The sequence below is a fragment of the Gadus morhua genome, chromosome 7 (genome assembly GCF_902167405.1).
Source record: "Gadus morhua chromosome 7, gadMor3.0, whole genome shotgun sequence".
NCBI lineage: Eukaryota > Metazoa > Chordata > Actinopteri > Gadiformes > Gadidae > Gadus > Gadus morhua.
Genome location: NC_044054.1, coordinates 30,205,516 through 30,231,378, shown reverse-complemented (window position 1 = coordinate 30,231,378; position 25,863 = coordinate 30,205,516). Strand labels below are relative to the sequence as shown.

The window sequence follows — 25,863 nt, the reverse complement described above, 5'->3', positions numbered from 1 at the left end:
TTGTCAAGACCAGTTTTGATTCATGCTTTTCACGCAACTAAAACAAGAAACGTGGATTGTCGCGCTGTCTCCTGCCCCGTTTCTTTGTTATGTCTGAGCCGCGTAACAAAAGGCTGAAAGTCCATTCGAAAAGAAAAAGAAAGACGAAAGAATTAACGCAATGAACCACCCCACTTATTGAGTAACATAACAAACACACTGTTATAGGATAATCAAATATACTTTACTTCATTAACTGTTATTTCTATTGCAGTAAAGTTGGCCTTGCCATTGAATTGAAGGTTGCTGAGCAAAGAGTTTGTTTGCTTAGTCAATACCCTCTAAACATTGGATGTCGGAATGACATGGAGATCATGTCTATATCTGGTCCGTTGGTCCATGACCCATTCTGGACATCTGTTCGACGTCCACACTAGGTCCACTATTTGGATGTCAATCCATGACCCAACTTGGACGTCATATTGACGTTCAACATCTCACCTTTGAACTGGGTACATATTTTGGACGTCATTAGGACACCTATGACAGTTGCAGGAAATGTATACATGATGTAATATTTTTTTACATCATTTGTATTATGTTTTTTTTAGAGCTGTCAGTTAAACGCGTTATTAACGGCGTTAACGCAAACCAAATTTAACGGCGTTAATTTTTTGATCGCGCGATTAACGCAATTATTTTATAAAAAAAAAAAAAATACTTTGGCTCAAAACAAAGAAGCAGTAGCCTGACTGCTATGTTCAAATGACATTTGTTCAAAGCAGTCGTTTAATTGCACTATAGGCTCTTTTTTTGTATCGTCCTGTTTTGATCAGTGTATATGCCAATGTTGTTATCAATAAAAAATCATTTGCACGAGGCAAGCCGATGCACTTCACCATGTTGATAAGAGAATTAAAATGAGAAGAATTATGGGACAAAACAATCAAGGGATATTTAGCATAGAAAAAGAATTTGCGATTAATCGCGATTAATTAGAGTTAACTATGACATTAATGCGATTAATCACGATTAAATATTTTAATCGCTTGACGGCTCTAGTTTTTTTTGTTATTTTACATTTCCTGGTTTATCTATTTTAAGTAATCAAGTCATTTTTTTATGCATGTATTTATTTTTTCATTCATCTGTTTATTTATTTGGAAATGCAGTTTGTGGGAAAAGTTCAGTAAATAATTTCATGGTAGCCTATCCACCTTATTCCTAACTTAAATTGTGACGCCATGCCAGCCGTTGTGGTGGGCATCCGTGGCCTACTTGATAAGGAGTTGGACAAGTAACCGGAGGGCGGTCAGTTCGAATCCGACCGGGACACAAAAAAAGTGGACGGGCGCTCTCCTACGCCCTCATCCAGGGATGAGGTGCCCCCAGCTGCTCCCCGGGCGCTGCCCTGCGTCTGCCCACTGCTCCAGGTATGCCGGTGTGCATGTTTTCACCAGCTCCCGGGTGGGTCAAAGGCAGAGAAAGAATTTTCCCCAAACAGGGACAATAAAGGATAACTTAACTTAACCTATTTCGCGGTCGATAAGTTCGCGAGTGTCCGAGAGCCACTGATCTCACACGAACCAGCGGAGGATAGCTCCCTATCAAGGGCGGTTTTCAAAGTGAGCCAGTTTACATGCACAGCTTAATACTAGTGCTGCCCGATTAATCTAATCGCAATCGCGATATCAGCCTTTGCGTATGTATAACCGCAAAAGGCTGCGGTTTAATTAAATAAAAAATGCAAAATATTAAGAACGATTAGATATAGAGCTCCCGGACTGTAATGCAAGTGTTGTACACTTCTTTCTTATTCAGATAACCGTTCTGCTGTTGGTGTTATGCCGCGTAACACGTCGATTCTTTGACGTCTCTTGTATTTCTACAACAAGACTGTAGTTGGGGTTATCTCAGCCATCGTTGAGCCCCGCTGCCCGCCGCCCACTGCCGTGAGGCACCACCACCACGAAGCATCACCCCCTGGCAGCGGGCAGCACGCGGTTCAGTCTACTTCAGATTGATTTGGAAGTGGAAGAACCAGAGACGTTGGAGAACCAGAGACGTTGGAGAACCAGAGACGTCGGAGAACCCAACGTAGTCGTTTGTGACTCATAATATCGTCTGGAGGCGCACACAGCTTTTGGCCGTGACCAGGGGCGGCCTTCCCTACAGGCGGGTTAGGCGGCCGCCTAGAGCGCCATCTAGAGGGGGAGCGCAAAATAATGCGCCCGAAAAAAAAAAAAAAAAAAACCACAATTATATTTTTTTTCCCTCCTGGCGCATATTTTTGCGCCCCTTCTATATCTTCAACCAATATTTTGACATTAAAAAAAAAAAATTCTAACATTAGGGTAAAATGAGCCAAAAATCGAAAACGGAAGGGGAACCTACCTCCTTGGTTTCGTCAGTATATGCTAGTACTATAAGGCGTTTGGTTAGAGTGTTTTCAAGAATCGAGAATCAAGAACGAAATCAAGAAAATGAAGAGGCAAAAGCCATCCGGGGCGCAATTTTTTCCTCCGTGGATTTTATTCTTGAATTAATGTTTGTTCATCGTTGCGATCGTTGTTGTGTTTATGTGAAAGAAATGCAGTTACAGGGCAAAACAGTTTTTCAAGGTTGCAATTCAGTTTTCGTGGGGAATTAACGAACTATTTTTTTATTTTTTTATTTTTTTTTGCGGAGGGGGGGGGGGAGCGCCAGGAGTGAAGCTCGCCTAGAGCGCCAAATGTGCTGGGGCCGCCCCTGGCCGTGACAATATGTATTACATTATATGTATTATATTAGATTATTTAGATATAGAGCTCCAGGACTCTAACGCAAGTGTTGTACACTTCTTTGTTATTTGGATAACCGTTCTGCTGTTGGTGTTCTGGCGCATAACACGTCCTACTCTCGTCTCTGGTGTTTCCACAACGAGACTCATAGTGGGGGTTATCTCAGCCATGGTTGAGAAGGAATTGGGGGAAAGGAACTTTTGCTTTGACTCCCTGAAGTACATGAACCAAGGCATGGAGGAGAAAGGGATTGTTGCCTGCGATTGTCTCCCGCTTGAGCTCCGCTTCCCGCTGCCTCGGCAACGAGGCTCCGGCGGGAGACAATCCCTTTCTCCTCCATGTTGTGGTTCAGTCTACTTCAGATTGATGTGACGTGGAAGAACCAGAAACGTCTGAGAACCCGACTCAGTCGTTTGAGATTCATGATATCGTCTGGAGGCGCACACAGCTTTTGGCCGTGATAATATATATTATATGATATAGGTATCTATGTATAATATGATATTATTTAGATATGGAGCTCCAGGACTCCCGCTGGAGCACCCGGAGTGTTCTAGAATATTTACAGAACACTGCCAAAGGCTGTGTGTGCCTGGCCATTGCAATACATCCACTGTAAACAGCGCATGGTACAGTGGCCGTAAGCTGCTCAGGGCCACACCCCCACCCTCCTCCTTGACCCGCCTCTCTCCTCCTGTGCATTAAAGCTACAGACACCGAAACGGCGCATTCGGGGAAAGCTCAATGTGCGGCTGGCTCGTAGTGGCTGTAGTTTCACTCCACGGCAGAATTTCGGAAACGTCTTCAAATACTGTGTTAGGGGCCCACTAATGACTACAATAAAGCCTCCATAAAGTAGCATGCATGGGACCTTCAATTTTGTAAAATATTGTTATTTTGAAAACCGTACTGTACACATTTCTTTGTTTTTGTATTTGATTATGCTAATTTACATTTGTATGTTTGAGTTGAGAAAATGATCAGTAATCTGAGTGCATTTTCCTTGATAACCAAGCAAGTAGACTCATGACACCATTTGTTTATTATAACGCAATCGCAATATTGTCCACAATAATCTCATTATGACTTTTTCACTGCAGCACTACTTAATACGATTAAAGCCATAGTTCGACTATGCTCCTCAATTGGACAACTGCAATTGTCAGTGCACTTCGGGCCCATATAATTTCCCCGGAGCTCAATTGCAATCAATCACAGTTTCTCGTTTTCTGACGGCAACAACCATAAAATAAATATAGTATAGAAGCAGTATAAAAAAGACGTCGACCACATTTGGACTATAAATAAACCTTACACAGAGGGCCCACGGACGTCAACATCAGACGATTGGTAGACGTAGAAAAAAAGACGTCGCCTGGCGTTCAAAACAACCCCTTCAGTGGACCAAAATCTGACGACCAATAATGACAAAGAAAAGATGTCACTCCGACGACACATTGCGCAGCGGGTAGACTTCTAAATAGATTCATTCACACGATTACTAAAATGATGATTGCACATTTTGGTGTACTTGCTCAGTTGTAGATTGATACAGAAAAGGCTTAATTTGGACTATGAGTGTGGCTGAAAGTGATGTCTCAAAATGCAGAAACATATTCAACCTCATGATGCACTTTGGCCTTTTTATGTTTGACAAATTGTTCAGTATTGCATTCACCTGCCCTTTTTTAACCATTGCACGAAGAATGTCGCATGTGTTTATGAAATTAGTTGACAATACAAAATTGAATGATGAACACAATGTGAATAAAAAAAAAAAATCATTCAAAGCCATGAAACTATTTCACACCCACTATTTCACACCACTAGGCACACCATATTCCTCATCAGGAATAATCAGTGAATATGACACCAATTATACCAGAACAATCCCTTTTTCCCTTGACTAAATCTCTGAAATCGTTTAGATACTCAGGACTTATTAGACAAGTGCGTCAAAGCGCCAAGAGCCCTCCCTTCACCAGATTCAAACCAACCGGCCCCTCTCTCATTGGAGGACGTAGGGCACCAGATTAGTTGGTGTTAACTAGGAAAGGCCTGACGACATCCGCCAAAGGGTGCGGAAAACCGGCGCGTTGGAACTCTTACCCATTCTTCACCGGCTCTTCTATGAATCCTAGAAACCTACCACAACATCAACCCTCTGGAATATTGCAACATTAATTCCAGTGCCTGAAAAAACCCTGACCCACAGAATTCAACTATCACCGCCCCTTTGCCCCCAAATCTAATGAATGCATGGATGAAATAGGGCCTTTGGAGTGGGATACCCATTCCCTCCTGAGCAGGGCCGTCACTGACATTTTGGGGGGCAGTATGAGAACAAACACCCCCCGGTTATAATGATAACCGATGAACTTCTGAGGATCTGATATATTTATAATGATATTTATAGTTAGAAAACTAAATAAGCAGTAGTAAAAAAATACAGAGAAAAATACTATTAAGGGAAAGCAAAAGCCCAAAAAAGGAAAAAGGGTTTTAGGAGGTTATTTTGGTTCAGAGGAGAACTTTAGCCAATGGGGGCAAAGGGGCAGGAGCCCGGGCCCCTGAGGGCCCCCTCCTGTCTGCTCCTGAGAGTGTATCTGGTGATGATGACAATGACCTGTCAGGGTGAGCCATAAAGCTGCCCCACACATCACCCTGAACAGAGGGAGAGAAAGAGACATAAACACATAAAGAGAGAGGAGCTATTGTCAAGCTCTCTAACATCACTTGGACATCAAACCATGGACTCTAACATGACTGTTGTGAGACCAGCATACTTCATTATCAGGGGCTTTTCAGGCACCCCTCATATTAACTACTACTATTTCTTTTTACTGGTGCTGTACATCATGTCAGTGGTGGAAAACGGGGTGGTGATGGCCTTGATCTGCTTAGACCAGAGTCTCAAGACTCCAAAGTATATTGCTGTGTTCAACTTGGCGTTTGTAGACGTGGTCGGCAGCTCCGCACTGGTGCCCAAGGTTTTTGACACGTTCTGGTTCGACCACAAGAAAATCACTTACAGCAACTGCTTAACCTATGAGTTTTTTAATTTCTTGACCCTCACCATGCAGTCTCTTAATCTGGTTGTACTCTCTTTCGACAGGCTAGTGGCGATCACCTTTCCATTGCGCTATCAGATCATTGTGAGTCTGAAGACCATGTTCTCACTGATAGCTGCCTGCTGGATTATTGCCATCCTTGTCAACTTGATAGCTGTAGGGCTTCTAACACGACTGTCCTTCTGCAGGTCTGTTGTTATCAACAGCTATTTCTGTGACCATGGGCCGCTCTATCGACTTGCCTGCAATGACTATCGTCCCAATGATATAATTTCCATAGTGTTACCAGTTTCTATTATTTGGGCTCCATTGCTCTTTATCTTGATATCTTACATGTGCATTGGTGCAGCTTTGGCTAAAATATCTGGAGGACAGGATAGGATGAAGGCTTTTAAAACATGCAGTGCCCATATAATGTTGGTGATTATTTATTATTTACCTATTCTTGTCACTTTTAGTGTTGCTGCTAAAATGCCTCGCAATGCAAGGATAATTTGTCTTTCTCTTGCAGCAGTCATACCTCCAGCGTTGAACCCACTTATTTATGTTCTACAGACTCAGGAAATCAAACTGTCTCTGAAAAAGGTGTTCAAAAGAATGAAGCAATCAAAAATTGCAGTGAAGTAGAATATCAATATGTGATATTTAATTTCAGATATTGTGTTGAAGTGTACATTTTTTGTTAGGCAAAACATTTGTAATAGTCAGCACAATCCTTTTCTTTTGTAACTGAAGAATAATAATCTTAGCCCATTTAATTCTGAGAAATTAATGCAGGGCATTTTTGTGTGATCTATGTCTGTGACAAAAGTTAAAAAACGGGATCTTAAATGAGCTCATCATTTTTGTTGTTATCAGCTATTCATATGTCTATGGGCTGCTTTGTCGAATTGCATCTAATAACAATCAGGCTGATAATACACTTGCCAACTTGTTTACAACTGTTATTCTTCGGTTTCCATTGCTGTTTATCTTGATCACTTACATGTGCATTGCCACAGCTTTGGCTAAGATAGCCTAAACCCCGGATAGAATTAAGACTTTTTGAAACTGCAGTGCTCAAACTATGTTGGTGGCCATTTGTTACTAACCTATTCTAATCGCTTTCACATTACATGCTAAAATCCCAACAAATGTTAGCATAATTAATGTCTTTTGCTGCTGTTCTACCTACAGCGTTGTACCAACTTATTTACGTTTTACGCACTCTTTTACAGACAGGAAATTAAACAGTCTCTCAAAGAAATGTTAACAAGAATTAAACAATCATAATCTGCCATTAAAGGAGACAAATTATGGTGTTTTCCAACAAGTAAACATAGTATATGAGTTCCAGAACAAAGGTTTTCGAAGCTGTTAACTGGAAAAAGCTTTTAGGAAAAGCAAATCTCGCCTACCACTAGTCCTCTCTGTTTCTGGTGTCTAGCTGTAATGCAAATGAGCTGCCTCCCATTGCATACAAATGAGCTGTCAGCGTAAACCACAGCATGGAGGAGAAGGGATTGTTGCCCTTTGCGGACTCCCGGAATTCTATATTTATATAATATAATGTTATAATAATGATAATAATATAATATCTAATATCTCGGCCAAAAGCTAAGTGCGCCTTGGATAGATTTTATGATACATAAAGACGTCTCTGGTACTTCCACAACGAGTAAAGACTTGTATCTCTGCCATGGTTGAGAAGAACTGCTGCTTCTTAAATGCGAGAACAGCTCATGGATCTATACAGAAACTCTTACAGAAATGCCCAAATTATTCATTCAACATCATTACATTTTGCACATTGAATACCTCTTGTTTACATTAAATCAGGCTGGAACATGATTCTGTTTGTAAAACATTGTGTTCAAACTATTTGAAAATAACCAAGAGGCTGTAGTAATGTGTAAACAAACTGAAATATAGAGGTCTGTTATTATTTTAAATGAAATTAGTTATGTGTTACTGTGTAAAATAAATCAAATAAATAAATCTCGAAGAATAAACGCAATGAACTACCCCAGTTAGTGAGTAACATTACAAACACACTTTTATAGGATAATCAAATATACTTTACACCATTAATTGTTATTTCTATCGCAGAAAAATTGGCCTCGCCATTGAATTTCATTGTACAACTGAGAACATCTCTTTTGTGCATATGACAATAAACACTTTGAATTGAATTGAATTGAAGGTTGCCGAGCAAAGAGTTTGATTGCTTAGTCAATAGACTTCTTAATAGATCCATTCACACATTAACTCAAATGACGCCTTGCACATTTTGGTGCATTTGGTCAGTTGTAGATTAATACAGAGAAGGCTTAGGCCCCGTCCACACGAAAACCGAAACGGGCGAAACCATTACGGTTTCGATCTATCCGGTTTCGAAGTATCTCCGTAAAGACGAAGCCAAGCGAAACCGGATAGATCTGTAGAAACGCTGTAGTAAACATTCCAGGCCCATAAGGGGCGCTGCTTCTGGTACACAAATCCAGAAGAAGAAGAGGCGAGCATGCGCATAAAGGCTGCCCCCCGAACCACTAACAACACAAACAAACAGCTCTTCTACGATGGCGAACTAGATTCTCAATAAATAATGGCTTAGCAACCCAACAAGGGACATGATATGCTGCAGAACGATTACAAGCTTGTAGTCCGCCATCATCTTTTTTGTTGTGATTTCTGAGACTCCGCGGGCTTAAGAGCCATTGGCTAGGAGGTCGAGGGGTGGGGCGATGACGTCATGGTTTGCGGTTTCAGTCGGTTTCAGGCGTCCACACGAAACCAAAACGAAACCGGATAGATTTGAAACCACCTCCGAGGGTGGTTTCAGAAGTTTGCGGTTTCGGTCAGCGGATTCGCCGGCTTCGTGTGGACGGAAGGCCGAACCGTACAAGACCTTTGCGGTTTCGCCATGAAATCGGCTTCGTGTGGACGGGGCCTTAATTTGGACTTTGAGTGTGGCTGAAAGTGGTGTCTCAACGTGCAGCACCATATTCAACCTCATGATGCACTTTGGCCTTTTTTTGTTTGACAAATTGTTCAGTATTGCATTCACCTGCCCATTTTGAACAATGGCACGAAGAATGTCGCTTGTGTTTATGAAATTAGTTGACAATACAAAATTGAATGATGTAGAGTAAGGTACATGGTTTTATTTGGAAAAAATCTTCTGAAAACACAATTGCATTGAGTTCCTTGGCTGCCAAGACAATGTGAATAAAAAAAAAACATTCAAAGCCATGAAACTATTTCTAGGCACAGCATATTCCTCATCAGGAATAATCAGTGAATATGAAACCAATTATACCCGAACAATCCCTTTTTCCCTTGACTAAATCTCTGAAATCGTTTAGATACTCAGGACTTATTAGACAAGTGCGTCAAAGCGCCAAGAGCCCTCCCTTCACCAGATTCCAACCAACCGGCCCCTCTCTCATTGGAGGACTTAGGGTACCAGATTAGCCGGTGTTAACGAGGAAAGGCCTGACGACATCCGCCAAAGGGTGCGGAAAACCGGCGCGTTGGAACTCTTACCCATTCTTCACCGGCTCTTCTATGAATCCTACAAACCTACCACAACATCAACCCTCTGTAATATCGCAACATTAATTCCAGTGCCTGAAAAACCCTGACCCACAGAATTCAACTATCACCGCCCAATTGCCCCCAAATCGAATGAATGCATGGATGAAATGGGGCCTTTAGAGTGGGATACCCATTCCCTCCTGAGCAGGGCCGTCACTGACATTTTGGGGGGTAGTATGAGAACAAACACCCCCCGGTTATAATGATAACCGATGAACTTCTGAGGATCTGATGTATTGACAATGATATTTATAGTTGGAAAACTAAATAAGCAGTAGTAAAAAAATACAACAAAATTACTATTATGGAAAAGCAAAAGCTCAAAAAAGCACAAAGGTTTTTAGGAGGTTATTTTGGGCTAGAGGAGAACTTTAGCCAATGAGGGCAAAGGGGCCGGAGCCCGGGCCCCTGAGGGCCCCCTCCGGCCTGCTCCTGAGGCTGTATCTGGTGATGTGTACTGTCAGGGTGAGGCATAAAGCTGCCCCACACATCACCCTGAACAGAGGGAGAGGGAGAGACACAGAGACATAAACACATAAAGAGAGAGGAGCTATTGTCAAGCTCTCTAACATCAATCAAACCATGGACTCTAACATGACTATTGTGAGGCCAGCATACTTCATTATCATGGGCTTTTCAGGCATCCCTTATATTAACTACTACTATTTATTTTTACTGGTGCTCTACATCATGTCAGTGGTGGAAAACGGGATAGTGATGGCCTTGATCTGCTTGGACCAGAGTCTCAAGACTCCAAAGTATATTGCTGTGTTTAACTTGGCGTTTGTAGACGTGCTCGGAAACTCTGCCCTGGTGCCCAAGGTTATCGACACGTTCTGGTTCGACCACAAAAAAATCACTTACAGCAACTGCTTAACCTATGAGTTTTTTAATTTCTTGACCCTCACCATGCAGTCTCTTAATCTGGTTGTACTCTCTTTCGACAGGTTAGTGGCAATCACATTTCCATTGCGTTATCAGATCATTGTGAGTCTGAAGAACATGTTCTCACTGGTGGCCTCTCTCTGGATTTTTGCGCTTCTTGGGAACCTGATGGCTGTAGGACTCCTAACCCGGCTGTCCTACTGCAGGTCTGTTGTTATCAACAGCTATTTCTGTGACCATGGGCCTCTTTATAAACTGGCCTGTAATGACAATCAGCCTAATTTTATACTTGCCAACTTGTTAACAACTGTTATTCTTTGGGTTCCATTGCTGTTTATCTTGATCACTTACATGTGCATTGGCGCAGCTTTGGCCAAAATAGCCAAAGCCAAGGATAGAATGAAGGCTTTTAAAACATGCAGTGCTCATATAATGTTGGTGGCTATTTATTACTTACCTATTTTAATCGCCTTTTCTTTTGCCGCTAAAATGCCTCGCAATACACGGATCATTAACATGTCTCTTACTGCTGTCCTTCCTCCAGCGTTGAACCCACTCATTTATGTTTTACAGACTCAGGAAATCAAACTGTCCCTGAAAAAGGTTTTCAAAAGAATTAGGCAATCAATAATTGCTGTGTAATAGAATATCAAAAGGGATATTTAAATTAAGATATTGTTTTGTAGTATACATCGTTGATTTGTTAATGTTAAATGTTTTGCTTGAAGATGTAATATATATAGAAGTATGTTAATGTAATCAACTACTTCAACATGCATTTTATTACGTTTATTTTAGTTAAATTATCGCTCCTTCCTGAGGGTATTTTAATTGTTATGGAAAACATCTGTCATCGTTGTTTTTCAGTATTAAAAAACACTTATTTGTGATACAGATGCCTGACCCACCAGTAAGAGTCTCTGATGCAGCTACCAGGCGCAAATCATTATATGCCTGCCTTATCCATATGCACATTTTTAATAGACAGTAACATTGTCACATTCTAACAACATGACTGTGATATACTGTGTAAGTTTCAAGTCAATAAAAATGTAACGATGAGCTTGTTCATCGTCTTTTAACAGTATGCAATAAGCCTATAACATATATTTACTTTTGGAAGGTTCATTTCTAAATCTCTGCGGCCAATCCTCCACAGCCCGGTGGTTGAGAACCCCTGATCTACATGACAAACCGTTTAAATATGATCTTAAATTCAGATTCAGAATCAGATTCAGCTTTATTGGCCAGGTTTGCGAACAAACAAGGAATTTGACTTCGGTCCCTTTGCTCTCTATGTACAACACTCAACATTTAACGTATTGTTAATATATTAAAAAGAAAAAAACACAACACAGAAAACAGTACAAAAAAATAAATAATAATAAATATAAATAAACTGTTAAGTATACAGAATTACAATACAATAAATAATAATAATTATAATAACATAATAAAATAGAGGGTGGGGGCTAATTCTGAGCGTTCAACAGAGAGACTGCTTGGGGAAAGAAGCTGACTTTGTGTCGGCTGGTTTTGGCAAACAGTGCCCTGTATCGCCTGCCCGAGGGAAGGAGGTTGAACATTTTGTGACCCGGATGTCAGGGATCTAGGGCGATTCTTGTTGCCCTTTTCCTGACCCTGGACTGGTACAGGTCCTCAATGGTGGGAAGGTCAGCTGCAATGATCTTCTCCGCAGCCCGTATTGTCCGTTGCAGCCTGGCCCTGTCCCGTTTGGTGGCTGACCCATACCAGACAGTGATCGAGGTGCAGATGACAGACTGGATGATGGCTGAGTAGAAGGTGGTCAGCAGCTCTTTAGGCAGATTAAACTTCCTTAGTTGTCGCAGGAAGTATAACCTCTGCTGGGCCTTTTTCTGGACAGAGTAAATTTCGGGACTGACACCATTTTAGGTCCTGTGAAATGGTTGTACCTAGGAACCTAAAGGAATCGACAGTGGACACTGTGTCGTCCTGGATGATTAGGGGGGGGAGTGGGGGGGGACTTCTCCGAAAGTCATCTCCACAGTCTTGTTGTGGTTTAACACCAGGTGGTGCTGACTGCACCATTGGACCAGCTTTTCCACCTCCTGTCTGTAAGCAGACTCATCACCATCCTGGATCAAACCAATGACGGTGGTGTCATCTGCAAACTTTAGGAGTCTTACGAACGGGTTCTTTTAGGTGCAGTCATTGGTGTAGATGGAGAAGAGCAGTGGGGAGAGGACACACCCCTGTGGGGCGCCAGTGCTGATGGACCGGGTTTTGGAAGAGATGCTCCCCAGTCTGACATGCTGCTGCCTGTCAATCCGGAAGCTGATGATCCACTGACAGGTGGTGACAGGCACTTCGAACTGGGTGAGCTTCTGATGTAGGATTTCAGGGACGATGGTGTTGAACGCCGAGCTGAATGATATAAATAAATAAATAAATAAATAAATAAATAAATCATAAATGCCTATTGTTATGCTGAACATGGCGTGAGCTCATCATTCAAGTCATTCAAACTATTACCGCAATACCATGCTATTTCTTACATGAGAAAAAATATTGTTTCCGGGACATCTACTTCCTCATTAGTTTATTGGCGGTTTGCAAACCAACGTTAAAAAGTGCATGCTGCTAACTACTAAACATCAAATAATAAATACAATCAAGTTGCACAAAATTAGTTTCTAGAGATCTCAATTTTATAAGATAATAAATAAGATAATACATCATTATCGATAACATACCTTTCCATGAAATAAATCTGTATTCTTTATAAATACAAATACGTGAAACCTGCAAATGAACAGGTAGATGTTCCAAAAAGAAATGGTTTAATTGTCATCTTATCTTACCGTATCTTCATGTGATGACTGTTTGAGCTTCAAATCACTTTATGAACTCTATCCATGTGCCACCCTTAATATTCATGGATTTGCAGTTGCCTGCTTAGATATATCAATATATTGGCAGAGCTTTTCATTTGCTTGGCCCTGTTTTTGATTGATTTTGCATATCCAATGTGTATTGTTTAGATTTGAAACAATTTGATACATTATTCTGATACTTTGCAAAAAGACAAATTATCGAAGTTAAGTGAAAAATAGTTGCATTGTGTTAACGTATACTATATTGGAAGTTGTTGCAGACAATATCCTTATCTTAGGCACAATAGTCTTTCGTAACAGAATGACCCGCCCTTCTCTGCCTCTTATTGTCTTAGTTTTTGTCGAGGGTGAGGAAAAAGGTAAAAAGTAGTTGTTTCCTAAAACCTACTAAGTAGTTGTGTTGCCTAAACCATTCATCCATAACAACCTAAACCTTACCGAAGTGTTGTGTTGCTTGAACTAATTGGTAAATAATAAAAAAAAATGCAAATATTAAGTACACTAAGTCTTAAATGAAAATGTAAAATTAAAGTGTTTATCCATCCAGCAGATGCATGGATGGAACAGGGCCTTGGCTCAGACATCAGATCTCTTTAGAGTAGGATGCCCATGGGAATCCCTCCTGAGCAGGGCTGTGCACAGACATAATGGGGGGAAATACGAGGACAACAACCACCCGGTTATAAGCATGGAAGTAATATGATGGTTCAGTTCAATTGGATATATTTACAATGGTACTGATATAAACAAAATGATCGGCCGAAGTAAAAATAACAATTGAAAAACTATTATGAAAAAGTAAAGACGGTTTTAATGGTGTTTTCCTAGGAAAGAGGAGAGCTTTAGCCAATTAGAGCATAAAGAGAGAGGAGCTGATCAAGCTCTCTAACATCATTTGGATATCACACAATGGACTCTAACATGACTATGCTACCAGGCGCAAATCATTATATGCCTGCCTTATCCATATGCACATTTATACCATATGCAGGTAGTAATGAATTGTATCATATTGTAAACTAATGTATATTAATATACAATTATTTTTTGATGATTATTATATAAGGAAGTTAATCATTATAGATAAATAAATTAGGAAGAAGGGGTGAGATTAAATAAGTTTTCTTCTTCTCACCCCTTTTCGAACAGGTAAAGCAAGTGTAAGACAGTTTCTTCTTTTGTGGTTTTCATTGTGTGTAAACATTACTTTATTGTAACTGTCCACTTGTTTCGTTTATTTGATTGTTTATTATTATTATTTTTTATTATTATTTACTTGTTTGAAATAAAAACTTTTTCAATTCAATTCAACTATTGTGAGACCAGCATACTTCATTATCAGTGGCTTTTCAGGCATCTCTCATGTTGACTACTACTATTTATTTTTACTGATGCTCTACATCATGTCAGTGATGGAAAACGGGGTAGTGATGGCCTTGATCTGCTTAGACCAGAGTCTCAAGACTCCAAAGTATATTGCTGTGTTCAACTTGGCGTTTGTAGACGTTGTCGGCAGCTCCGCACAGGTGCCCAAGGTTTTTGGCACGTTCAAGTTCGACCACAAGAAAAACACTGACAGCAACTGCTTAACCTACGAGTTTTTTAATTTCTTGACCCTCACCATGCAGTCTCTTAATCTGGTTGTACTCTCCTTCGACAGGCTAGTGGCGATCACCTTTCCATTGCGTTATCAGATCATTGTGAGTCTGAAGACCATGTTCTCACTGATAGCTGCCTGCTGGATTATTGCCATCCTTGTCAACTTGATAGCTGTAGTGCTTCTAACATGACTGTTCTTCTGCAGGTCTGTTGTTATCAACAGCTTTTTCTTTGACCATGGGCCGCTCTATCGACTTGCCTGCAATGACTATCGGCCCAATGATATTATTTCCATAGTGTTACCAGTTTCTATTATTTGGGCTCCATTGCTCTTTATCTTGATATCTTACATCAGTGGTTTTCAAACTGTGGGGCGCGCCCCCCCTGGGGGGCGCCAGAGTTCTTCAGGGGGTGCGCGACGTGAGAAAACAACAACAACGAAAAGACCCCTGAAACCCGTACTTCAACTGTAAAAGTAACATACATAACTAAATACATTTTCAACCGTTTATCTTCGTGCAAACCATTTAACAAATCTACACACTTGTATCTTCAATAATATCTAAACAGAATTTCGATATCATTTAAAATGTCTTCAGAATCACAGTTTTAGTTTCATACCGCTTCGTTTTCAGCTGTTTTCATTGAAGACGTCCGCCCATTCTGATACACCTACTTCTAGACATCGTAACTCATTAATTTTTCCACCGTTTACCATCGTTCAAACCATTAAACAAATCTACACACTTGTATCTTCAATACTATATAAACGGAATTTTGATAGCATTTATACTTTTTTCAGAATCACATTTTAGTTTCAAACCGGCATCGTTTTCAGTTGCTTATAATAATTTAGGTCACCATAGCAACGCCGGTAAACAAACCCCGCCGAATAGTCGAATCTCTGGACTGAAAAGGCAGATCTAATTAGACTCAGAAAATTCAGTCGGGGAACCTGAATGAATCTGTGTAAACTGGCAGTTTACACAAATTAAGATGTTCAAATGTGTTTAAAAAAGGTTAAGCTAAAACATGCTTAGGTAAAGTTGTTAAATTGTGTTAAGAAATGTGTTTAAAAACGCAAAAAGATGTTGTAATGTTTCAGAAATATGTTTAAAATGTTTAAAAAATATGTTTCAAATGTTTTAAAATTATGATCAGAGATGTTTAAAATGTGTAAAATAATTAAGATAGCTTTCAAAACACAAACCTATTTAGAACAAACATCTTTTTGTGGGGGGGGCTCAGCTGAATTTTTTTCTCTGAGGAGGGGCTCACTCTCTCACACTTTGAAAACCCCTGTCTTACATACACTGTAAAAACGAAAACTTAAAATTGTTGGTCTCATTATGATTTCTGAGTAAAATGAATATAAAACATTAAGTATTCATGTCAACTGTGCAATGCAATTTAGTCCAACCAACAATGTTGAGTTTTGGGTCAAGAGTTGGGCTCAGTGTAGTATCTTTGTTAGCAAGACACACAGGTTTAAGTCAGACTCTGTCTGAGGCTGGGCCAACTTCGGTGCACATGCGCATTTCAACTCCTACCCCCCGGGGAGTCTGGGTATTCGTGATGCCGGTTGGGAAAAAGGGGTTTATTGCCTTTTGTCAATTTGTTTCTGTTAGGTTAAGTGGGGTTAACGGGTTTGGGGTCTTTATTGTTTGTGTGTTGTTTATTGTGCGTAGTGTTGCCGCCACCGTTACCAAAACTTGCATGTCCGTTGGTTGGGTGTGCGGTGCGCTGTGTGTTGTGGGTGTGTTAATTAAAGGCAGCTCTCGGGATCTTGCGGTGTATGAGGCAGGAGAGTTGCGTCACCGTTTAACCTGGGCTCCCGTATCGTGCAGAATAAGTTTGACCATAATGTCGAACTTGTTCTGCACTTTGTTTTGATGTATTTAGACAGCGATTCTCTGCTGCTGATCTAGCTACATGTTGCTTGTTCTATTGCTGTCTGGCATTCAGAAATGTCAAATGGAAGTTTCCAATTATTAATTTTAATAAAGTGAACTTAAAACTAGTTTTGCATTCTTTGAAATGTTTTTTTTTTTAAATAATATTAACCTTAATTTGAAATAATAAGTTAACAACCCTGACTTACTTTTTTGAGTTTTGTAAAATATAAAATCTTAGTTGGTATAACTCTAACTTTGAAGTTTGTCGAAAGACGAAAAATGACATTTTGTTGGGCTCAAAACTCAAAAATGTATTGCAGTAAGTTGCCTTGCAATTTTGAGTTTTCTCAACTTTTTATTTTTTACAGTGTATGCATTGGTGCAGCTTTGGCTAAAATATCTGGAGGACAGGATAGGATGAAGGCTTTTAAAACATGCAGTGCCCATATAATGTTGGTGATTATTTATGATTTGCCTATTCTAGTCACTTTTAGTGTTGCCGCTAAAATGCCTCGCAATGCAAGGATAATTTGTCTTTCAATTGCAGCAGTCATACCTCCAGCGTTGAACCCACTAATTTATGTTCTACAGACTCAGGAAATCAAACTGTCTCTGAAAAAGGTGTTCAAAAGAGTGAAGCAATCAAAAATTGCATTGAAGTAGAATATCAATATGTGATATTCAATTTCATATATTGTGTTGAAGGGTACATTTTTTGTTAGGCAAAACATTTGTAATAGTCAGCACAATCTGAATTTTTGGTATTAAAACCTTTTTCTTTTGTAACTGAAGAATAATAACTCTTAGCCCATTTAATTCTGAGAAATTAATGCAGAGCATTTTTGTGTGATCTATGTCTATGTGACAAAAGTTAAAATGGGGATCTTAAATGAGCTCATCATTGTTGTTATCAGCTATTCACGTGTCTATGGGCTGCTTTGTCAAATTGCATGTAATAACATTCAGTCTGATAATACACTTGCCAACTTGTTTACAACTGTTATTCTTCGGTGTCCATTGCTGTTTATCTTGATCACTTACATGTGCATTGCCACAGCTTTGGCTAAGATAGCCTTAACCCCGGATAGAATTAAGACTTTTCGAAACTGCAGTGCTCAAATTATGTTGGTGGCCATTTGTTACTAACCTATTCTAATCGCTTTCACATTACATGCTAAAATCCCAACAAAATAGCATAATTAATGTCTCTTGCTGCTGTTCTACCTACAGCGTTGTACCAACTTATTTACGTTTTACACACTCTTTTACAGACAGGAAATTAAACAGTCTCTCAAAGAAATGTTCACAAGAATTAAACAATCATAATCTGCCATTAAAGGAGAAAAATTATGGTGTTTTCAAACAAGTAAACATAGTATATGAGTTCCAAAACACAGGTTTTCGAAGCTGTTTACTGGAAAAAGCTTTTAGGAAAAACAAATCTCGCCTACATCTAGTCCCCTCTGATTCTGGTGTCTAGCTGTAATGCAAATGAGCTGCCTCCCATTGCATACAAATGAGCTGTCAGAGTAAACCACAGCATGGAGGAGAAGGGATTGTTGCCGTTTGCGGACTCCCGGACTTCTATATCTATATGATATGATGTTATAATAATATAATATCTAATATCTCGGCCAAAAGCTAAGTGCGCTTTGGATAGATATTATGATTCATAAAGACGTCTATGGTACTTCCACAACAAGTAAAGACTCGTATCTCTGGCATGGTTGAGAAGAACTGCTGCTTCTGAAATGTGCGAACATCGCATGGATCTATACAGAAACTCTTACAGAAATGCCCAAATGATTCATTCAACATCATTACATTTTGCACATTGAATACCTCTTGTTTACATTAAATCAGGCTGGAACATGATTCTGTTTGTAAAACATTGTGTTCAAACTATTTGAAAATAACCAAGGGGCTGTAGTAATGTGTAAACAAAGTGAAACATAGAGGTCTTTTATTATTTTAAATGAAAATAGTTATGTGTTACTGTGTATAGTCTATTGTCAGAAGTTTGTACACACAATATCTATTGTCTATCCTAATCTTACGTAAGGCTTAAAGTCTTTCTGAAGTGATAAATAAATCTTGAAGAAAAACGCAATGAACAACCCCAGTTAGTGAGTAACATTACAAACACACTTTTATAGGATAATCAAATATACTTTACACAATTAACAGTTATTTCTATTGCAGAAAAATTGGCCTCTCCATTGAATTGAAGGTTGCCGAGCAAAGACTTTGTTTGCTTAGTCAATAGACTTCTTAATAGATTCATTCACACATTAACTCAAATGATGACTTGCACATTTTGGTGTATTTGCTCAGTTGTAGATTGATACAGAGAAGGCTTAATTTGGACTATGAGTGTGGCTGAAAGTGGTGTCTCAACGTGCAGCAACATATTCAACCTCATGATGCACTTTGGCCTTTTTTTGTTCCACAACTTGTTCAGTATTGCATGCACCTGCCCATTTTGAACAATGGCACGAAGAATGTCGCTTGTGTTTATGAAATTAATTGACAATACAAAATTGAATGATGAACACTACATGTTCCATAGATTACATCAGTGACCCCTTTAAATCTCAAATGTCTGGGACAAAGCTATTTGACACTTAAATGGAAGAGTAAGGTACATGGTTTTATATGGAAAAAGTCTTCTGAAAACACAATTGCATTGAGTTCCTGGGCTGCCATGACAAAAAAAAACATTCAAAGCCATGAAACTATTTCTAGGCACAGCATATTCCTCATCAGGAATAATCAGTGAATATGAAACCAATTGTACCCGAACAATCCCTTTTTCCCTTGACTAAATCTCTGAAATCGTCTTGATACTCAGGACTTATTAGACAAGTGCGTCAAAGCGCCAAGAGCCCTCCCTTCACCAGATTCCAACCAACCGGCCCTTCTCTCATTGGAGGACTCAGGGTACCAGATTAGCCGGTGTTAACTAGGAAAGGCCTGACGACATCCGCCAAAGGGTGCGGAAAACCGGCGCGTTGGAACTCTTACCCATTCTTCACCGGCTCTTCTATGAATCCTACAAACCTACCACAACATCAACCCTCTGTAATATCGCAACATTAATTCCAGTGCCTGAAAAACCCTGACCCACAGAATTCAACTATCACCGCCCAATTGCCCCCAAATCGAATGAATGCATGGATGAAATAGGGCCTTTAGAGTGGGATACCCATTCCCTCCTGAGCAGGGCCGTCACTGACATTTTGGGGGGTAGTATGAGAACAAACACCCCCCGGTTATAATGATAACCGATGAACTTCTGAGGATCTGATATATTGACAATGATATTTATAGTTGGAAAACTAAATAAGCAGTAGTAAAAAATACAACAAAATTACTATTATGGAAAAGCAAAAGCTCAAAAAAGCACAAAGGTTTTTAGGAGGTTATTTTGGGCTAGAGGAGAACTTTAGCCAATGAGGGCAAAGGGGCAGGAGCCCGGGCCCCTGAGGGCCCCCTCCTGTCTGCTCCTGAGGCTGTATCTGGGGATGACGACAATGTACTGTCAGGCTGAGCCATAAAGCTGCCCCACACATCAGCCTGAACAGAGGGAGAGGGAGAGACACAGAGACACAAACACATAAAGAGAGAGGAGCTATTGTCAAGCTCTCTAACATCAATCAAACCATGGACTCTAACATGACTATTGTGAGACCAGCATACTTCATTATCATGGGCTTTTCAGGCATCCCTTATATTAACTACTACTATTTCTTTTTACTGGTGCTCTACATCATGTCTGTGGCCGAAAACGGGATAGTGATGGCCTTGATCTGCTTAGACCAGAGTCTCAAGACTCCAAAGTATATTGCTGTGTTTAACTTGGCGTTTGTAGACGTGCTCGGAAACTCTGCCCTGGTGCCCAAGGTTATCGACACGTTCTGGTTCAACAACAAGTACATCTCGTACAGCAACTGCTTAACCTATGAGTTTTTTAATTTCTTGACCCTCACCATGCAGTCTCTTAATCTGGTTGTACTCTCTTTCGACAGGTTAGTGGCGATCACCTTTCCATTGCGTTATCAGATCATTGTGAGTCTGAAGAACATGTTCTCACTGGTGGCCTCTCTCTGGATTTTTTCCATTCTTGGGAACCTGATAGCTGTAGGGCTCCTAACACGGCTGTCCTACTGCAGGTCTGTTGTTATCAACAGCTATTTCTGTGACCATGGGCCACTTTATAAACTAGCCTGCAATGACAATCAGCCTAATGTTATATTTGCCATATTGTTAACAACTGTTATTCTTTGGGTTCCATTGCTGTTTATCTTGATCACTTACATGTGCATTGGCGCAGCTTTGGCCAAAATAGCCAAAGCCAAGGATAGAATGAAGGCTTTTAAAACATGCAGTGCTCATATAATGTTGGTGACTATTTATTACTTACCTATTTTAGTCACCTTCTCTTTTGAGGCTAAAATGTCTCGCAATACACGGATCATTAACATGTCTCTTGCTGCTGTCCTACCTCCAGCGTTGAACCCACTCATTTATGTTTTACAGACTCAGGAAATCAAAAAGTCCCTAAAAAAGGTTTTCAAAAGAATTAGGCAATCAAGAATTGCTGTGTAATAGACTATCAAAAGTGATATTTAAATTAAGATAACATTTTGCAGGGTACATCGTTGATTTGTTCATTGTTAAATGTTTTGCTTGAAGATGTAACATATATAGAAGTATGTTAATGTTATCAACTTCTTCAAAATGAATTTTATTAATTTTATTTTAGTTAAATTATCGCTCCTTCCTGAGGGTATTTTAATTGTTATGGAAAACCTCTGTCATCGTTGTTTTTCAGTATTAAAAAACACTTATTTGTGATACAGATGCCCGACCCACCAGTAAGAGTCTCTGATGCAGCTACCAGGCACAAACCATTATATGCCTGCCTTATCCATATGCAAATTTTTAATAGACAGTAACATTGTCACATTCTAACAACATGACTGTGATATACTGTGTAAGTTTCAAGTCAATAAAAACGTAAGGATGAGCTTGTTCATCGTCTGTTAACAGTATGCAATAAGCATATAACATATATTTACTTTTGGAAGGTTCTTTTCTAAATCTCTGCGGCCAATGCTCCACGGCCCGGTGGTTGAGAACCCCTGATTTACATGACAAAACCGTTTAAATATGATCTTAAATGCCTATTGTTATGCTGAACATGGCGTGAGCTCATCATTAAAGTCATTCAAACTTCTACCGCAACACCATGCTATTTGTTACATGAGAAAAAACATTGTATCCGGGACATCTACTTCCTCATTAGTTCATTGACGGTATGCATACCAACGTTAAAAGGTGCATGCTGCTAACTACTAAACATCAAATAATAAATACGATCAAGTTACACAAGATGAGTTTCAAGAGATCTCAATTATATAAGATAATAAATAAGGTAATACATCATTATCAATAACATATCTTTCCGTGAAATAAATCTGTATTCTTTATAAATACAAATATGTGAAACCTGCAAATGAACAGGTAGATGATCTAAAAGGAAATGGTTTAATTGTCATCTTATCTTACCGTGTCTTCATGTGATGACTGTTTGAGCTTCAAATCACTTTATGAACTCTATCCATGTGCCACCCTTAATATTCATGCATTTGCAGTTGCCTGCTTAGATATATCAATACATTGGCAGAGGTTTTCATTTGCTTGGCCCTGTTTTTGATAGATTTTGCGTATCCAATGTGTATTGTTTGGATTTGAAACAGGTTGATACATTATTCTGATACTTTGCAAAAACACAAATTATCGTAGTTAAGTGAAAAACAGTTGCATTGTGTTAACGTATACTATATTGGAAGTTGGTGCAGACATTATCCTTATCTTAGGCACAATAGTCTTTCTTAACAGAATCAATTTAGATTTTCTCCCCGGATGACAAAGGCATGACCCACCCTACTCCGCCTCTTATTGTCTTAGGTTTTATCGAGGGTGAGGAAAAAGGTTGTTAAGGTAAAAAGTAGTGGTTTCCTAAAACCTACCAAATAGTTGTGTTGCCTAAACCATTCATCCACAACGACCTAAACCTTACCGAAGTGTTGTGTTGCTTGAACTAATTGGTCAATAAAAAATAAAAATGCAAATATTAAGTACACTTAGTCTAGAATGAAAATGTGAAATGAAAGAGTTTATCCATCCAGCAGATGCATGGATCGAACAGGGCCTTGGCTCAGACGTCAGATCTCTTTAGAGTAGGATGCCCATGGGAATCTCTCCTGAGCAGGGCTGTGCACAGACATAATGGGGGAAATACGAGGACAACAACCACCCGGTTATAAGCATGGAAGTAATATGATGATTCAGTTCAATTGGATATATTTACAATGGTACTGATATAAACAAAATGATCGGCCGAAGTAAAAATAACAATTGAAAAACTTTTATGAAAAAGAAAAAACGGTTTTAATGGTGTTTTCCTGGGCCAGAGGAAAGCCTTAGCCAATGAGGGCAAAGGGGCAGGAGCCCGGGCCCCTGAGGGCCCCCTCATGTCTGCCCCTGAGGCTGTATCTGGTGATGATGACAATGTACTGTCAGGCTGAGACATAAAGCTGCCCCACACAGCACCCTGAACAGAGGGAAAGGGAGAGACACAGAGACATAAACACTGTCAAGCTCTAACATCACTTGGATATCAAAAAATGGACTCTAACATGACTATTGTGAGGCCAGCATACTTCATTATCATGGGCTTTTCAGGCATCCCTCATGTTAACTACTACTATTTATTTTTACTGGTGCTGTACATCATGTCAGTGGTGGAAAACGGGACAGTGATGGCCTTGATCTGCTTCGACCAGAGTCTCAAGACTCCAAAGTATATTGCTGTGTTTAACTTGGTGTTTGTAGACATGGTCGGCAGCTCGGCACTGGTGCCCAAGGTTATAGACACCTTCTGGTTCGACCACAAGTACATCTCGTACAGCAACTGCTTAACCTATTCGTTTTTTTATTATGTGCTCCTCACCATGCAGTCTCTTAATCTGGCTTTACTCTCCTTTGACAGGCTAATAGCGATCACCTTTCCATTACGTTATCAGATCATTGTGAATCTGAAGACCATGTTCTCACTGGTAGCTGCTTGCTGGATTATCTCCATATTTGACATGTTAGTAGCTGTAGGGTTTCTTATCCGGCTGTCCTTCTGCAGGTCTGTTGTTATCAACAGCTATTTCTGTGACTATGGGCCGCTCTATGAACTTGCCTGCAATGACTATCGGCCCAATGATATAATTTCCACAGTGATACCAGTTTTTATTCTTTGGGCTCCATTGCTCTTTATTTTGATATCTTACATGTGCATTGGTGCAGCTTTGGCTAAAATAGCTGGAGGACAAGATAGGATGAAGGCTTTTAAAACATGCAGTGCCCATATAATGTTGGTAATTATTTTTTACTTACCTATTCTAGTCACTTTTAGTGTTGCCGCTAAAATGCCTCGCAATGCAGGGATAATTTGTCTTTCTCTTGCAGCAGTCATACCTCCAGCGTTTAACCCACTGATTTATGTTCTACAGACTGAGGAAATCAAACTGTCTCTGAAAAAGATGTTGAACAAAATGAAGCAATCAAAAATTGCATTGAAGTAGAAGATCAATGTGATATTTCATTTCAGACATTGTGTTGAAGTGTACAGTTTTTGTTAGGTAAAACATTTGTAATAGTAATCAGTGAATTTTTGGTAATAAAACCTTTTTCTTCTGTAACTGAAGAATAATAACTCTTATACAATTTAATTCTGAGAAATGAATGCATTGTATTTTTGTGTGATCTATATGACAAAAAGTTAAAATCAGATCTTAAATGAGCTCATCATTGATGTCGATATCAGCCATTTATGTGTCCATGGACTGCTTTGTCAAATTGCATGCAATAACATTCAGGCTGATAATACACTTGCCAACTTGTTTACAACTGTTATTCTTCGGGTTCCATAGCTGTTTATCTTGATCGCTTACATGTGCATTAGCGCATTTTTGGCTAAGATAGCCCAAGCCCAGGATAGAATTAAGACTGTTAAAACCTGCAATGCTCAAATGTCTGGGACAAAGTTATTTGACACTAAAATACAAGAGTAAGGTACATGGATTTATATGGAAAAAGTCTTCTAAAAATACAATTGCCTTGAATTCCTGCTGCTTAGGGATGCCAAGACAATTTGAATAAAAACAAACACATTCAAAGCATTGAAACTAATACTAGCCACAGCGTATCCCTCATCAGGAATAATCTCAATCAATTTAGATTTTCTCCTGGGTTAGCGAAGGCAAGCCCTACTCTGCGTCTTATTGCCTTAGGTTTTGTCAAGGGTGAGGAAAAAGGTTGTTGCGGTAAAAAGTGGTTGTTTCCTAAAACCTACCTTTGTGTTGCCTGAACCATCCATCCACAGCGACCTGAACCTTACCGAAGTGTTGTGTTGCTTGAACTCATTGGTAAATAATAAAAAAAAATGCAAATATTTAGTACAATAAGTCTCAAATGAATATGTGACATGAACTTCGGTCTCCTTGGTGAAATGGTTTATCCATCCAGCAGATGCATGGATGGAACAGGGCCTTGGCTCAGACATCAGATCTCTTTAGGGCGGGATGCCCATGGGAATCCCTCCTGAGCAGGGCTGTGCACAGACATAATGGGGGAAATACGAGGACAACAACCACCCAGTTATAAGCATGGATGTCAAGTCAAGTCACTTTTATTTATATAGCACATTTAAAAACAACAGGAGTTGACCCAAAGCGCTTTACATTTGCAGAAGTCAGGGTTGGGCAGGACAGTTGTTGAAAGGGGCCCAGGGATACACAGGTCTTGACTAAAAAATAATTGGATAAAATAAGTATAAAATAAGTAGAACGAGAGCAATAAAAATAGTAAGAACAAGGTTAAGGGTGTTAAGGGTTGTTAAAAGCAAGAGTGAAAAGGTATGTCTTTAAATTAGACTTAAAACTGGCAAGGGTGGTAGAGGACTTGATGTGGGGTGGAAGGGGATTCCATAGGTTTGGGCCAGCAACAGAGAATGCCCGGTCACCTTTCGTTTTAAGACGTGTACGGGGGACAGATAGGAGCTGTTTTGTGGATGACTGGGTCAACCTTGAGGTGGAGTGTGGAGAAAGCATTTCAGCAATATAAGGGGGGGCTGAGCCATTAAGAG

General features: G+C 39.7%; 4 protein-coding genes and 1 pseudogene across 4 annotated transcripts; all 5 read left to right on the top strand.

The window, feature by feature from the left end:
• Nucleotides 1–1,223: 1,223 nt before the first annotated feature.
• On the top strand, nucleotides 1,224–6,457 carry LOC115547145 (olfactory receptor 13-like). Its single transcript, XM_030361115.1, has 3 exons — nucleotides 1,224–1,276; nucleotides 1,355–1,412; nucleotides 5,432–6,457. The coding sequence occupies exons 1-3, from the start codon at nucleotides 1,224–1,226 to the stop codon at nucleotides 6,455–6,457; spliced, it is 1,137 nt and encodes a 378-aa protein (XP_030216975.1).
• A 3,475-nt stretch (nucleotides 6,458–9,932) lies between these two features.
• Nucleotides 9,933–12,450, top strand: LOC115547144 (olfactory receptor 1013-like). Its single transcript, XM_030361113.1, has 3 exons — nucleotides 9,933–10,911; nucleotides 12,230–12,257; nucleotides 12,343–12,450. The coding sequence occupies exons 1-3, from the start codon at nucleotides 9,989–9,991 to the stop codon at nucleotides 12,448–12,450; spliced, it is 1,059 nt and encodes a 352-aa protein (XP_030216973.1). The 5' UTR covers nucleotides 9,933–9,988.
• A 43-nt stretch (nucleotides 12,451–12,493) lies between these two features.
• Nucleotides 12,494–17,324, top strand: LOC115547143 (olfactory receptor 2A12-like; annotated as a pseudogene).
• A 1,965-nt stretch (nucleotides 17,325–19,289) lies between these two features.
• On the top strand, nucleotides 19,290–21,269 carry LOC115547142 (olfactory receptor 1013-like). Its single transcript, XM_030361112.1, has 2 exons — nucleotides 19,290–19,297; nucleotides 20,207–21,269. Exons 1-2 carry the CDS (start codon nucleotides 19,290–19,292, stop codon nucleotides 21,267–21,269), a joined length of 1,071 nt encoding a protein of 356 aa, XP_030216972.1.
• A 1,998-nt stretch (nucleotides 21,270–23,267) lies between these two features.
• Nucleotides 23,268–24,365, top strand: LOC115547732 (olfactory receptor 2A12-like). Its single transcript, XM_030362159.1, has one exon. It carries the CDS (start codon nucleotides 23,354–23,356, stop codon nucleotides 24,299–24,301), a length of 948 nt encoding a protein of 315 aa, XP_030218019.1. The 5' UTR covers nucleotides 23,268–23,353; the 3' UTR covers nucleotides 24,302–24,365.
• The last annotated feature ends 1,498 nt before the right edge of the window (nucleotides 24,366–25,863 follow it).

Bases quoted from the DNA above. Each gene is read 5' to 3' on its own strand.
- LOC115547145 (XM_030361115.1), top strand. From the start codon at position 1,224: ATGCCAGCCGTTGTGGTGGGCATCCGTGGCCTACTTGATAAGGAGTTG. The intron at 1,277-1,354 runs GTAACCGGAGGG...GCCCTCATCCAG, and splicing joins CTTGATAAGGAGTTGGACAA to GGATGAGGTGCCCCCAGCTG. The intron at 1,413-5,431 runs GTATGCCGGTGT...CACCCTGAACAG, and splicing joins GCGTCTGCCCACTGCTCCAG to AGGGAGAGAAAGAGACATAA.
- LOC115547144 (XM_030361113.1), top strand. From the start codon at position 9,989: ATGGACTCTAACATGACTATTGTGAGGCCAGCATACTTCATTATCATG. The intron at 10,912-12,229 runs GCAATCAATAAT...GGTTGTACCTAG, and splicing joins AAGGTTTTCAAAAGAATTAG to GAACCTAAAGGAATCGACAG. The intron at 12,258-12,342 runs GTGTCGTCCTGG...GTTTAACACCAG, and splicing joins AGGAATCGACAGTGGACACT to GTGGTGCTGACTGCACCATT.
- LOC115547732 (XM_030362159.1), top strand. From the start codon at position 23,354: ATGGACTCTAACATGACTATTGTGAGGCCAGCATACTTCATTATCATG.